At 41.0% G+C, this 15113-nt stretch overlaps 3 protein-coding genes across 3 annotated transcripts; 1 reads left to right on the plus strand and 2 right to left on the minus strand.

The window, feature by feature from the left end:
• The first annotated feature begins 656 nt into the window (after positions 1 to 656).
• Positions 657 to 3467, plus strand: LOC130990242 (cytochrome P450 98A2-like). The gene is made up of 3 exons (XM_057914471.1): positions 657 to 1316; positions 2240 to 2640; positions 2709 to 3467. The coding sequence occupies exons 1-3, from the start codon at positions 830 to 832 to the stop codon at positions 3345 to 3347; spliced, it is 1527 nt and encodes a 508-aa protein (XP_057770454.1). The 5' UTR covers positions 657 to 829; the 3' UTR covers positions 3348 to 3467.
• A 364-nt stretch (positions 3468 to 3831) lies between these two features.
• Positions 3832 to 5067, minus strand: LOC130990243 (3'-5' exonuclease-like). Its single transcript, XM_057914473.1, has one exon. It carries the CDS (start codon positions 4873 to 4875, stop codon positions 4021 to 4023), a length of 855 nt encoding a protein of 284 aa, XP_057770456.1. The 5' UTR covers positions 4876 to 5067; the 3' UTR covers positions 3832 to 4020.
• A 4027-nt stretch (positions 5068 to 9094) lies between these two features.
• On the minus strand, positions 9095 to 10554 carry LOC130990584 (uncharacterized). The gene is made up of 2 exons (XM_057914806.1): positions 9739 to 10554; positions 9095 to 9649 (listed from the first exon to the last, which is right to left on the minus strand). The coding sequence occupies exons 1-2, from the start codon at positions 10552 to 10554 to the stop codon at positions 9095 to 9097; spliced, it is 1371 nt and encodes a 456-aa protein (XP_057770789.1).
• Positions 10555 to 15113: the final 4559 nt, after the last annotated feature.

A 15113-nucleotide genomic window follows, 5' to 3' on the forward strand; every position in this document is an offset into this window, starting at 1 on the left:
GTGAATCCAAGTAGGATTTCCAGTCGTCCACGTCACTAATTTTCAGTCGGCAAATTACCGGAGTTACAAAATTAGATTAAATTAATAGTTCAGCTATATTTACATTATACCCTTTTAAGTTCAGAATTTATACCATAATTTGAAAATAGTTTCGTAATTTACATGCCACTAACCCTTTTATAAATTACATAAAAATCAAACCTTTGTTTATTCTTTTATTCATTTATTCGAAATTATATAAATAATGAACGAATTAAGCTTTAAATTCTACGTAGTATAAAATTAATTAGGGTAAATATCAGTTTTGGTCCATTGTTTGGCCGTTTTCTCAAAAATATCTCATCCTAAGCTAGAGAGTTGTGTATCTTAAAATACGTTATGTACTATACCCACCCACATGGCATTTGAGAAAAAAAAATGAAACGATAAGTATAATTTTGTAATTATGCTTAAGGTGAGATATTTTTGAGAAAACGCTGAAACGATGGACCAAAAACCGTTATTTACCCAATTAATTATGTGAAAAATATTATTGAAATTACAATAAATATATAAAAAAAAATGCTTATATGAACTAGAGGAGAGCTATCCTCACATTAATTTCTTCTCATTAACATGTAGTATAAAACTATACCTACTGGAAATACAATAGATTCCAATCATATAATATAAGAGAAAAAGAGAATCACCTAAGTTGACGATCATTGAGTTTGTACAATCATACATCCAATTCATACCAACTATCTCTCTCTCTCTTCACCAACCACGCCACTAACATTCCACTCCTGCACTATATATATTATACTCGGCATGATCACCCCAAGGCAAAATGGCCCTCCCCCTCATCCTCCTGGCCGCCGTCGCCGCCGTCTTGGCCGCGTACAAGGTGTCGAGGCGGCTCCGGTACAAGGTGCCGCCGGGGCCGCGGGCGCTGCCGATCGTGGGGAACCTGTACAACATAAAGCCGGTGCTGGTGCGGTGCTTCACGGAGTGGTCGGAGACGTACGGGCCCATCTTCTCGGTGTACCTGGGGTCCCAGCTGAGCGTGGTGGTGAACTCGGCGGCGCTGGCCAAGGAGGTGCTCAAGGACAACGACGTGCAGCTGGCGTACCGCAACCGCACGCGGCAGATCAACAAGTTCAGCAAGAACGGCTCCGATTTGATCTGGGCCGACTACGGCCCCCACTATGTCAAGGTGCGCAAGCTCTGCACCCTCGAGCTCTTCTCCATCAAGCGCCTCGACGCCCTCCGCCCCATCCGGGAAGACGAGGTCACCGCCATGGTTGCCTCCATTTTCGACCACTGCACTAAGCCTGGTAATTCTGCCAACTATCTAATCTCTACATTTTATTTGAATTACCATTTCATAAAATAATGTTTTTGTTCACAATTACTAACAAATAAGGTTGGTTTTTACCGAGACTCGATTTTTTTTTTACTCAAACTCAACTCTAGTACTTATGTATATATCTATGTAGTTTATGTTTATGGTAAGCGATGTGAGTTGGAACATGCTGTCTTGTCTTGTTTATCTATTCTCAGGGAAATAATCAGTGGTTATGTAGGATAAACTTTATTTGAATTTCTTGGAAATTTGTATTGTAAAGTGAAATAGGAATTTAAATTTTGGACGTGCACTCATGAAATAGAATACAGATTCAATGGTAATAGAAATGGATGTTAATTCCTATATTTCGGAATATTAGCCATCTTCTTTTTCTTTCTAAACTTTTTTTAGATACAAGATACGGTGCATATATATCATAAAATTGAATATATGTTGCAATGACTTAATCAATGTGGTACAAACTAGACCACATACAAACTAATAACCAAGAAACATGTCAATGAGAATTGAACCAATGATCTCTTGCAAGAGAGATTTTGGTGGCTCAACTTTGTCGCTTGAGCTAGCCTTTCATCAATATATTTTTTTACACCATGGTTCAACCTATTCATGGAAAATGAGAAAAGTTGTTAAAAATGGTGGATCCAACTGCTATGTTAGAAACAATTAATGGATTCGAGTACATGCATATGTACATAATGTACTGTCATATGCAGCATAAGGTAGGAGATTATTTCACAATCCTAGAATAGGAATGAAGCACTAATTCAATCATGTGCAGTTGTAGATAAAAACCCAATTTAGTCAAGAAGAAGAAAGCCATCTGTTATAAAATTTCATTCGACTCTGTTCAAGAATCTATAGTTACTAAACTTGTTGGTGCGATGGCAGAAAACAAGGGTAAAGCTGTGGTGCTGCGTGACTACCTGGGCATGATGGCGTTCCTGCACATAACAAGATTAACTTTTGGGAAACGTTTCATAGACTCAAATGGTGTGATTGATGAGCAGGGCCAAGAACTGAAGTACATTCTCAACAATGCAATCACTTTGGGCACCAAGAAATCGGCCTTCGCAGAGTTCCTCCCTTGGTTCAGCTTCTTGTTCAAGGAGCAGAACGACGCCCTGGCCGCCCACGACGCCCGCGCCAATAGCTTCACTAAGAGGATCATGGAGGAGCACACGCTCGCCCGCCAGAAGACGGGCAACACGAAGAACCACTTCGTCGATGCTCTGCTGACGCTGCAGGAGGAGTACCAGCTCAGCGACGATACCGTCACCGGCCTCCTTTGGGTGAGTGGTTTTGTGTGAGTTCGTGGTCAGAGATCACGAGTTCTGAATGCGGTATGTGTTGTTGGCAGGATATGATCTCCGCGGGCATGGACACGGCCACCATCACGGCGGAGTGGGCGGTGGCCGAGCTGGTCCGGAACCCGAGGGTGCAGCGGAAGGTGCAGGAGGAGCTCGACCGCGTGGTGGGACGGGATCGCGTGATGACCGAGGCGGACATCGCCAGCATGCCGTACCTGCAGTGCGTGACCAAGGAGTGCTACAGGATGCACCCCCCGACGCCGCTGATGCTCCCCCACAAGGCCAGCACGGACGTCAAGATCGGGGGCTACGACGTCCCAAAGGGCACCACGGTGAGCGTGAACGTGTGGGCCATTGGTCGGGATCCGGCCGTGTGGAAGGACCCTCTCGAGTTCAGGCCGGAGCGCTTCCAAGAGGAGGACGTCGACATGAAGGGCACCGACTACCGGCTGCTGCCGTTTGGCTCCGGGAGGCGGATCTGCCCCGGAGCACAGCTTGCCATAAATCTGGTGACCTCGGTGTTGGGTCACATGTTGCACCACTTCGCGTGGTCACCACCTTCGGCCGAAGATATCGACATGATGGAGCAACCCGGGACCGTTACTTATATGAGCAAGCCTCTCGAGGTCATTCCCACCCCGAGGCTCCCCGCCGAGCTCTACAAGCGTGTGGCCGTCGGAAATGTTTGAATCTTTGGCTTCTTATTCCTCTTCAAAGAATTAATTCAACTTCAACTTTTTACGTGTGATATGTATATGTTGTAACAATATTCCTTTTCCATAATCTGATTGGTCTACAAATTGGCTGAATTTTCTAAGTTTATTCTATCCGGCCAAATATATCTTTTCATTTTTTTAAAAGATACGACCAAATCATCAACAAGCAATATGTTCACCAAAATATTAAAATGTGGACTGATTAAACGTTAAAAGTAAAATAAAAGGCCAAACAGAAGAAAGAAATTCGACAACATAAATTCCTCGCTCAACTATTATTAAGAACATTCAATTTCCAAATAAATTTAGCATTCTCAACACAAGAAACTAAAAGCCAGAAGAATCATGACCACATGCTATGATATTAAAAATCAAGGAAACATAAACAAAAAGTCAGGAAAGAATTAAAAAAGAAAGAAAATGAACCGTAATGTGTTTCAAATTACCACACGCAAAATAAAAAACATTCAATCCACTTTTATTTTTTCTTCAAATACTCCACTAATCATCATCCACAATTTTTAATTAAGTGCCAACACCCAAAGCCGAAGCTGCAAATCATCTATTCACAAAATAGAAATAGGAGTAATTCAATCCGATTTTTGTTTTTTCAAATGCCAAATTATCGACAAAACCTAATTAAAAGTCAACCTAAAGCCGAAGCCCGAGGTGGAGGTGCAGCCGCAGCGGCGGGAGGAGAAGAAGCATTCAAAACCCTACCGATCTCAAAGCATACGAAAGCATCAACACACGCGTAGCGCACCTGCGTCGGCGTGAGCCACTGGTTGTCCCAGCGGCTCATCGTGATGCTCTTCGGCTTCTGCACATCCTTACCCAGCACTAGCGCTGCCAGGCTCTTCAAGCCTGAATTCTTCAGATCGCGCCGCTCGTACCTCGCCGCCGCCAGCTCCCTCAGATCCACCGTGTTCGTGTTGAATCCGAACTCGTAGTCCTCCTCCAGCTTCTCCAGATCCGCGGCGATGCCGATCCCGACGAACGTGTATCTAGGGTTCGCGAGGAAGGCGACGAGCGACGGCGGCACGAAGGGGCTGTGGATGAGTTGGAAGATGAGGCAGCGGTGGCCGACGCAGAGCTGGAGGGTGGCGGCGGGGTTGTGGACGTAGCGGTTGAAGGACGGGCGCCACTCGACGTCGAGGCCGACGATGATTTGGTCAATGCCGCGGCGATGGACGGCCTCGACCTCAGAGATCCACTGCGAGGCGATGGTCGGGTCGCAGGTAAGGGTGGTGAAGACGGATTCGCCGAAGAAGATGACGTCGTAGGTGTTGTGCGTGTCGTAGGGAAGCTCGTGGTCGACGATGGTGATCGACGGCGGTGTCGAGTGATGGTACGCCATCTCCGCCGCTGCTCCGTCTGTGGAATTGATGGAGAAAAGAGAGAGGGAGAGAGAGAGCGCTCGGGGAGACTGATGAGAAGTGGAAAGGAAAAGGAATCTATGTACCGTTTGAGGGAAAATCTCTCTGCAACGCGCGCTGCTCATTGGCGCGTGGACACCGATCGTCACAAAAGTTTATGGGGAGTGGACTCTGGATCGCGAGTAGGGATGATGTCAATCGGGTTAGACCACTCGATTTTGGGTCGGGTCGGTTTCAGATTTCTTTTGATTTGGATTAGTCGATTTTTATTTTTTGAGTTAATTTTATTTTATCCTAATCCTAATTCACTCGGCTTTCTGCCTGTAAATTTACGATTTTTTTATATGTTTAATTTTTTAGATAATCATATTCTTGTAATAAAAATACTCCCTTCGTCCGCCAAAAGTATTCCACTTTGGCCGGACACGGAGTTTAATAAAATGTGTGATGATGTTGATGTAGTGGAGAAAGGGCCCCACCACTTTATGAGATGTGTGGTTGAGATTGAATTTGGGGTGGGTTTTTTGTAAATAAAAAGTGTTTGCAAGGATAAAATATAAAGGTGGATGGTGGGACCATGGCTTAAAAAGGAAAGTGGAATACTTTTTGCGGACGCCAAATATAGTAATTGTGGAATACTTTTGGCGGACGGAGGGAGTATATCGTATTTTTTAAATCAATATATTTCGATTTGTTTTAGATACAAAAATTACTCTTATTTTAATGTAAATTTACATAATATCTACCTTTAACTTTGTTTCCGATAAAAATTGCATATAGATTTAACATAAATGACTATCTTTCATTGACTTTTATATCATAGATGTTCGTTATTAACCGTTGGAAAAAATCAAAACATAATCTACATGTTATTATCGAATTATAAAATAAAGTATTAAAGTATAAAAATCCATCATTAAGAAAATGTTAAACATATTTTACACATCAAAATGTTATTATCGAATTAAAAAGTAAGTATTAAAATTTAAAAATCAATTATTAAGAAAATGTTCGGTTAATCGGGCCAACCCACTCGATTTTTGGGCCAACCCTATCAGGCTCGAGCTATTTCTGGTTCGAGCCATTCAGGCTAAAAAAAATTCGGGCTAAAAATTTTCAACCCTAACCCTCATTTTTTATCGTTCTATTCGGGTCGACCCGTCGGTTTCGGACTTTTTTGACATCCCTTGTCCTGAGTCCCCTAGTGGTTTCTTTCCTCGCCATCAATATCAATATTTATACCGGGGGTAATTATATTAAAATTTATGAACTTTGAATTGATATTCAATTTTTCATAAATTTTACTCCCTCCGTCCCGTTATTAATGGCACGTTTTCCTTTTTGGGTTGTCCCGTTATTAATGGCACGTTTCCTTTTTTAGAAAAAATAAGGGAGTGTTTAATGTTAATGAAATCCCTAATTAAAAGCCTAACTAAACAACTTTAAAACAAAAAAAAGGGCACGCGTCTCTCTCTCTCATCTGAATTGGAACCGTCTCCTGTTCACTCCATTCCATTTAATTTCTGCTCATGTTCTCCGCTCTCTCTCTCTCTCTCTCGAGTCTGAAACTCTAATCTTTTTCTTCGCCTGAAATCTCCATCTCGCGCCTGTCGCCTCTCGTCGCCTTGTTAGGCTGTAAGCCGCCGCCCCCTCTGAATTGGTCTCTCACCAATTTGGCCTCTACCATCGTCCCCGATTGAAAAATCCCAATGATGTAAACCCTTACCAAAATCAGATCTGTCTCTCTCTTCGTCTTCTGCCTGTCGTCGCTTTTCTCTGTGAGTCTGCCTTCAAAATCTGAGGGATCTAACCGAAGGATGTCGAAAGACTACGGAGATTCATATGATTGGGAATGCATGGCTTCTTTACAGACATGGATCGAGGTCAAGGTGATTGAAGATCGAATCAGAGAACGGGGTAGCTTGGCTTTAGCCCAACAAGGTAAAGGCCCTATCATTACTCCTATGGTCTCCGATGAACTGCATGTATCATCTTCTCCCGCTAATTGTGATGCTTACCCCGATTCCTTTTTTCTGTGTGAGGAAAATTGGCAACACAGGGAAATGGGTGATGGCCAGTTGCGGATGTTAAAAACCCTGCTTCCTGACTTTTTTCTGGGTGATGGCTGCCCTCTCAAAGGAATAAAGATCCTTTCTTCTAGCCATTGAAGTTTTTCTTTTGATTTTAGGAGTTAGCTGTTGTTTGATGATCTGAAATGTATGCCCTATTTATAAAGGGCTTAACTTTCTGCCCTTTTTAAAAAGTGAGGGAGATTTGAAAAATTCTGAAAATTTTAATGAGATAGTGTAGATTTTGAAATTTGTCCTCTTTATGGCGCCACTTTGAAATTTTGGTTACTGGAATTATTCTGGAATTTGTCCACTTTATGGCGCCACTAGTTTGGTTTGCCTTTTCCATTTTTGAGATCAATTAAAAAAAAGTACATTCATTTAATTAATGCTTATTAAAAATCAAATTAATAAAAAAAATAAAGTCAGAAAAATTAATAAAGAATAAAATAAAGTCTTTATTTATATTGATAAAATAGAAATATCCCTTAATCACAAACTTAAACATGTGGACCACACTCTTTATTCTACTCCCTCCGTCCACGAAAAAGAGTCCTGATTCCCCTCTTTTTTTTTTCCATGAAAAAGAGTCATGTTTCACTATTTTGACCAATTTACCCTTATGTTGCATCACAATTCCCTTTAATTGCCATTGTTGGGCCCACCACAAGTCTAATTTAAACTCCTTTAATTATAAAGTCATACCTAATTAAACACTCTTAATTAACCTCTAAAAATGTGTCAAATTAAAACCAACCCCCCCCCCCAATATTAATGGAGCCTGAACGAAAATTAAATCATCCCACCCCCCAATATTGTATTCTGCCACTTATGTTAAAAATCCATTCACCTTCAAACCCTAAGTTCATGAGCGCCGCATCATTTCTCTCCCTGAAAACCCTTAGTTTTGTTCTCGCCGATTTGTTGTTTCCTCGCCGATTTCTCCTTCGGCGTCAGTCGATTTGTTGTTTCCTCGCCGATTTCCCCTTCGGCCTCCAATTTCTCGTCGCCCCACCCCTGATTTATGGATCAAGAACAGATTCTCACTTCTCTCTATTCAGCCGGTGATTCTACCGAAGAATCACCGGATCTGTTACCATCTCCGATGGATCTCGGAACCACCGGTGATTCTACTGAAGAATCACCCGATTTGTTGTTCCCCCCTTTGGTTTTCGGTGATACGGCGCCAATGACGGAGTCTTCTCCGACGTTTTCAGACGTTTTGACGGCGACCCACTTTGAAGCTTTGTCCTTTCCGTCTTGGGCTTTGGAGCCGGACACTGTGGTGCCGGAAACGGTCTTAATGGAGGCGTCGGAGCCACCCCAAGATCTGCCCGTCGATGGCTTCATCCAGGATGAAGAAGGCCGGCTCTTTGATACGGTGGTGCCGGAAACGCCCCAAGATCTGCCCGTCGATGGCTTCATCCAAGATGAAGAAGGCTGGCCCTTTGATACGGTGGTGCCGGAAACACCCCAAGATCTGCCCGTCGATGGCCTCATCCAAGATGAAGAAGGCCGGCCCTTTGATGCGGTAGTGCCGGAAACACCCCAAGATCGGGCCGTGGATGGCTTCATCCAGGATGAAGAAGGTCGGGCCTTTGATGCGGTGGAGCCGGAACCTTTTGATAATTGGAGGGGCTGGAGCAATGAAAGAAGGATTTGGTACCTTCGATTGCTTTCTCGGTACTGCCCGGCGGCCTTAGACCTAATCTAATCAGGTGATTCTGTTCTAATTTGCTTTTGGGTTGGTGGTGGCTGGTGATGCCTTGCATGCCTTATTTGTTGGTGTTTGTTGGTGTTTGATGGCTGGTGATGCCTCTGATTCCCTATATGGTGGTGTTTGGTGGCTGGTGATGCCTTGCATTCATTATTTCTTGTCTGCCAGTTTGCTTTTGATGCCTTGCCTGCCTGACTTTGTAAACATATATGCAGCTGAAAACTTTCTAAATGATGAAGCATTAGGAGGTTGTAGCCACCACTAGGTTTTCCCTAGTTTAGGAGGTTCCCCTCTGTTGTTATGTTGGCATATGTTGGTGGAAAAAAATTACCCTGTGATGAATTTAATTTCATAATGTCTGAGGGTGCAGCTCCTGTAGTTCTAGCCACCACTATGAATTTCCTAGTTTTGGAGGTTGAATTCAGGGCTGAATTAATGTCGATGATGCAAAAAAATCATGTTTTCAAAAGCTGAGACATTACAAAAGTGTTTACAAACATATATGCAGAGTTTGACTTTGTAAACATTCTACCAACAAAAAATTGTCAACATTACTTGCTAATCATTTAAAACAACCTGCTGCAGTCCCTCGACTAGTTGATCAAGGTTGTAGATTGTGCCTTGTTCAGTTTGTTGTTGTCTTAACTCTTCCAAACAGTCTCTTACAAGCTGTTCTTCTACCTCCAAACATTCTGGGAGAACTCCAAGTCTTGAGAGTCTTTCCTTATTGATATGTGGAATCTTGTAGTTGTTGTTGCCCCTGCATTTAATGATTTCATGGTAGCAACCCTGTAGTGTGAGGAAAACGTTGTTTAACTTGTGTGGCTCAAGCTCTTCAAATGCATCTTTCACGTTCTTGAGCAAATCATCTACACAATTAGCCAACTTGTCATCTTGTAGGGACTGAATTGCTCTGAAAAACCCTAGATCATTCACATTTGTATCCGGCGAGTTCGGTGGTTGGCATATCAGTTGGATGTTAAATCCATCTGATGTGGCAGCAGCTACAAAGTCAGGGTCTGAACCCTTAATGTGGGGCTTCGCATTGTCTTGTTGTATAATTATATGCCTACTTGCACCACGAGGCCACTTGGCCTTAATTGTTGGAATAATCTGAAAATTGAATGGTAAGTAACTGAATATGCTAAATGATGAAGCAAGTAATGCATTCTGATAGTTAAAAGCATAGTCTAAAAACTCACTTGGTTGATGAAAACATCTTTGCTCACTTCCTTTGTGATTGCTTGGATCGCCTTTGTTTCCAACGTGCCTCTCATTCTGTTTTTGCTGTTCCTAACTGCCGGTACCACCGTAGTGAATGGGAATATCCCAAACTTACCATCAAAAATCATTTTACCTTCATTGTCATATTGTGGCCTTGAAACCACAGCTATGAACATGATTTTCTCAATAAATCTCTTAGATTTGCATGCTCTATAAGGCTCTATCTCATCTGGCAGCAGGTAGTACCTATCCGATGTTTTGGTTAAATAAAACCATTTTTCATCTATGTGTATTGTGTTATACATAGGCTGAAATTTGATTCTTCCATTTGCACTAATTGCACTTAATTGACTAAGGCTCCAAGTGAGCCTACTTAATCTATTTTGCTGTGTTAGAAGAGGTTTAATTGCATTGGTATGTGCTCTAATCTTTTTCTCCTTTATCCAAACACCAACCAAGCTTTTACTAACTTCAAGCTTGTTTGCCATTTTCCTTATAGTTGATCTCTCTAGAACGGATAATTGCTTTACTTTTTCCACGTCGATTACCTTTTTATCGCTATGTGTTGATCCTTTCTTCATTGAAACGAGTTGTACAGGTCTTCCCATCATTTTTTGTGCGCGTGCTGCTGTCCACAGTCGCCAAACCGTCCTCACATCGATGTTGAACATAGCTGCTGCCTCTTTCTTCGCGCCGTACCGAAGCTTGAAGTCCTTGCTGTTTTGGAGAAGCCATTGTGCAATGTTGTTTCTTTCAATTTCTGTCAAGTTTGCCTTTTTTCGCTTGTCTGCCATTGTGTCTATTTAGTTTAGGTTTCAGCTTTTGTGAATTGTTGGAGCAGCTCTTGTATTTATAGATGTTAGTGGAGGAAAATTGCTGACGCGAATTTGGCTCCAATTTGTGAAGTTAATCTGAAATTTTAGAGGGAAATGAAATTAGTGGCATTGGAATCTGTGCCCTTTCAGTTTTGTTCAGCCTAATTTTATTTCGTTCCATTTGCTCTTCATTTGTTGCGATTTCAGTAAACAAATTAAAAAGTTAAATTAATTTCAGTAATCAATTTAAAATGAATTAATTTATGTAATTAATTCAAGTTTTTAATTAAAGTTAAATTATTGCCATCAAAAGTTAATTAAGGATTAAAGAACTTTAAAAGTCATATTAGCACTACCCCTATAAATTTACTTCTCTCTCCACTTACACCTACTTTAACAACTTTCTTAAAACCCGTGCCGAACCCCAAATGGGACTCTTTTTGGTGGACGGAGGGAGTACTTAATTCCTTCTCCTTAATCTCCGTGCCGAAAAGAAACGTGCCATTAATAACGGGACGGAGGGAGTATTTTTTATCTGCAATTTCACTAATTTAATAATTCGTTCAATCTTTTATATATATATTTTTCTTAAATCCCCAAATTACAAGCTGATATGACAATTTATATGTTACTTGATAAATGACATGAGCACGTCGGACGGTGATGAAAAAGATGTCGTTAAAAGTCATCTTAGAAACCCAATTAAACGATTTTCAGCAAAATTTTCTATCAAAATTTTCCCAGTTTTTTCTTCCCAAAATTCTTCCCAACATAATTAAACGGTCCAATTCTTTCCAAAATTTTCTAAATTCCTATCAAAATTCTCAAGTTTGATTTCAGTATTATCGCATTAGGGTGGAGGTTGGAGGCCGAAATTTGGGGATCTGAGTATAAGGGTTCAGCTCTATTCCGATCAATGCATAAATGGTAAATGGTTGATTTGGAATGGAGAGATAGAGATATATATATATATATATATATAGAGAGAGAGAGAGACGGATGAGGGGCGACGGCGGCGGCCCAGCCACTGTTGTAAGTCGGACGTTTGAGAAAGACATTGGCGTCTGGGTGTGTGAGTTCTCAATGTGTGTGTGTGTTCTGTCAGTTTGAGAAGAAAGAGCGAGACGAGAGGTTGAGAGGTGAGAGCAGGTGTGGTGGCAATGGTCGTGGCTGTTTCGCCGAAGAGGGACGAAGGTGGTGAGACGAGTGTGTGTGTCGATGCCTTCGTGTGTCAGTGTGTGTCCGTTAAGAAAGAGCATAATCGAGGGAGTGAGACGGCCCGCGGTGGCGCTTCTTCGCCACTAGCACGTCATCGTCACCGTCGGAGAAGAGGACAAGTATTATCCAATCAAACCCAAACGTCAGGCTTTGGAAATTGAAAACAGTGGTGGGCTAAAAGAAAAGGATGATATTAAATGAATTTTTTACATTTTTTACAGTTAGATTAGGGTTATGTTAAATTGCCTACCAATCTCAGTACTATTACGTAGGTGCCACGTCAGCTCGGTATTTCACTGGAATTTAAAGTGTGAAAAAATGAACGAGTCATTAAATTGATGGAATCGCAGACAAAAAATAAAGTTAATGGAAAAGTTATAAATCAGCCCAAAGTTCATGAGTTTTAACGGAATTAACCCATAAATATTTTAATTAAAAAAGAGTATCATTTGAAGATCAACATATATTTTAATAAGTGATACTCACTTTGTCCCAATATTCATGGCATGTTTTCTTTTTGGGTTGTCCTAATATTTATGGCTTATTTCCCTTTTGAGCTATAATTAACATATAATTGATTTTTTTTAATTAAATTAACAAACTCTAATTCTTTCTTCCATCCTCCTAATTTCTCTCGCTCCTCTCTTTCGGTCCCATTTCTCTCGCTCATCTCCGCCTCCACCGCTTGTACCTAGGGATGGCAATTTACCCGCAGTTAACAGATATCCGCAAAAATCTGACCCTAATAGGGTGGGTTTGAGAGGCATTTGATATACACGGATAGTTTCGTGGTTGCAATTCACTATTCATTTAGTTCGTGGGTATGAGTTTGGATACTTACTATCCATACCAACGAAACCCGTTTACCCCGAAAAATATCTGCGAAAATACTCACCAATTACCCGTGAAATACCCACAGAATATCCTAAAACTATGGGCTTTGAATATACATTTCAGATATGAGCCAACATATCATATCTAAAAAAAGGCTCAAACACAACCTAAACTCTTAGGCCCAAACACTACCTAAACCCTAATTTCCCTAATTTGTGGTGATTATTATTATTATTTTTTTGTATTAAATTTGTTATAAATTTATATTCAAATTATGTTTCGTGGGTATCCGTTGAATAGCAGGTGGTGTGTATCCGACAGATAGCGGGTGGTGGGTATCCAATGGATAGCGGGTAACGAGTATCCGACGGATAGCAGGTGGCGGGTATCTGATGGGTAGCGGGTTGGCGGATACCTGACGGGTAGCGGGTATCCGCGGGTGGCGGGTTTGGGTAGCATTTGATATCCACAGATAGTTTTATGGTTAAAATTTACTATCCATTTAGTTCGCGGGTATGAGTATGGATAGTTACTATTCGTGCTCGTCGTACCCGATTGCCATCCCTACTTGTACCGCCTGTACCGCCTCCATCCTCCACCGCTGATGCAGCGCCTTCAGATTTCCTCATCTCTCTCTCTCTCATGTCACAAATTGCTTCACTCGTAGCACCTCCAACGAGGAGCTTTGGCTGTCAGCGAAGATATGAAGGCGAGGGCACGGCGACGTGGCTCTTTCCTCATCAGATCTGGGAAGGAGAGACTAGGTGGGGGGCGACGACCGCTTGCCGATGCAGCGGCCGTCTCCCGACTCTCTTGACCCTCCCGCCTCTTTCCACACTCTCGCCGACGCAGCGACCTTTAGATTCGGCTCTTTCCACCCTCCCGACTCCTCTCTCTTTTCCCACAGGTGCCTCTCTTCCCACCGTCTCCTTCTTGTTTTTTAGCCTATAAATTAGGAATCAATTGCTTTGTTGTTTTTAGTTTGGAGTAGCGTCCAATAAGTATTGGTTGTTTAAATGATGGTGTGTATATAAGGAGTGGAGGGACACAACAAGGACAAATGAGGCGAATGGAAGGTGTCGGCGCTGGCCTCGTTGGAGTTGAGAGTGGCTCCGGCAGCAGAAGTTTGGAGGAAATTGAGATTTTCTTTTATTAACATTATTTAAGATCAATTAACAATAACATTAAACATGGGGCCATGAAACTTTTCTCGTAATTTAATTTTCTTTAATAACCGTGCCGAAAATAAATGGCCATGAATATTGGGACGGAGGGAGTAGTAGACATAAGTAGTCATTTTAATATAATTTATTGTTTCTTATATAGTTACAATGATCAAAATATTAGTTTAATAGCCAAAATTCTATATAAGAATAAGTTACTCTTAGATGTGCACAATTGATGAAATTTAGATGTGCACAGTTAAGACAATTAAGCGTCAAAGTTAGTCAAAATCATTTTCTCTTCCCTCTCTCTTCAACATCCATCTGTCTTCTTCCTCGTTTTTTTTTTTTTTTTCGTTCTTCCGCAGGTTGGTGCCACTTCTCTCTGATTAATCGTACAGTTACATTAATGGATAATAAGTATTAATGTAAGGGAGGTTGGTGAACTGAAATGTTTATTTCTTCTTCACATGAAAAAGCTTAGGTCGATCATAACTCTTTAGGTGTTTTGATTGTATTAAGTATGTATATTAAATTCATAGTCGATGTATCAATTATATAAAAAAAAAATTAATGATTTTTTAAGAGCAGTAGATGTTGTAGCCAATCTACATGCGGTACCCAATTGTGTTCATAAATAACACAATTAAAAATATCTTAAAATCACCATCATGATTAGTTGTTTTTTATAACATAAAAATTGTGTACAAAATCAATCGTGCACAATATGTATAAGATTGTTTGAGTTTGTGCACGGTTGAACAAAATTAACCGTGTACAAAGTCAATCAACCATGTACATATTGTGCACCGTTGAGCTCAACTGTGTTCTTATGTACATAGTTGTGTTCCACATTGAGACAGTGAACAAAATCAATCGTGTATAATTATACACGGTTGAACAAAATCAATCATGTACAAAGTCACAATTGAGCTCAACAGTGCATAATTGTGCATCAAAGATTTTCATTAAAGCGAGTTTAGCTAACCACCAAATTCCACATTTTTGTTTGAACAGAAACCTCACTGTCTGTATACCTGCTGTGAATAAGTATATTTGAAGTATATGTAAGATAACTTTCAGCAAGTTGACATGTATTTTTGTAGCTGACTCATTATCAACTAAGATGTCCAATACTCTAAAAAAACAAGCAAAGTTGTTATATGGTGTATTCCCTTCTCCCTCTATTCATACACTAGAACATACTCGTCTCGGGGCTAACAATTTAAAATTTTAAGAGTCCAAAATTGTTATATTAATTGTGGGCTATTAATAATCAATAAATCTATGCAGCCACATTGTGGCCACCCACACACTAATATA

Source organism: Salvia miltiorrhiza, chromosome 6 (genome assembly GCF_028751815.1).
Source record: "Salvia miltiorrhiza cultivar Shanhuang (shh) chromosome 6, IMPLAD_Smil_shh, whole genome shotgun sequence".
Lineage (NCBI taxonomy): Eukaryota > Viridiplantae > Streptophyta > Magnoliopsida > Lamiales > Lamiaceae > Salvia > Salvia miltiorrhiza.

What these genes read in the sequence shown, in the direction of transcription:
- LOC130990584 (XM_057914806.1), bottom strand. Translation starts at nt 10,554, where the DNA reads ATGGCAGACAAGCGAAAAAAGGCAAACTTGACAGAAATTGAAAGAAAC. An exon ending in AAGATGTTTTCATCAACCAA is followed by an intron (nt 9,650 to 9,738) that starts GTGAGTTTTTAG and finishes TTCAATTTTCAG; the next exon opens with ATTATTCCAACAATTAAGGC.
- LOC130990242 (XM_057914471.1), top strand. Translation starts at nt 830, where the DNA reads ATGGCCCTCCCCCTCATCCTCCTGGCCGCCGTCGCCGCCGTCTTGGCC. An exon ending in CGACCACTGCACTAAGCCTG is followed by an intron (nt 1,317 to 2,239) that starts GTAATTCTGCCA and finishes GTGCGATGGCAG; the next exon opens with AAAACAAGGGTAAAGCTGTG. An exon ending in CCGTCACCGGCCTCCTTTGG is followed by an intron (nt 2,641 to 2,708) that starts GTGAGTGGTTTT and finishes TGTTGTTGGCAG; the next exon opens with GATATGATCTCCGCGGGCAT.
- LOC130990243 (XM_057914473.1), bottom strand. Translation starts at nt 4,875, where the DNA reads ATGAGCAGCGCGCGTTGCAGAGAGATTTTCCCTCAAACGGTACATAGA.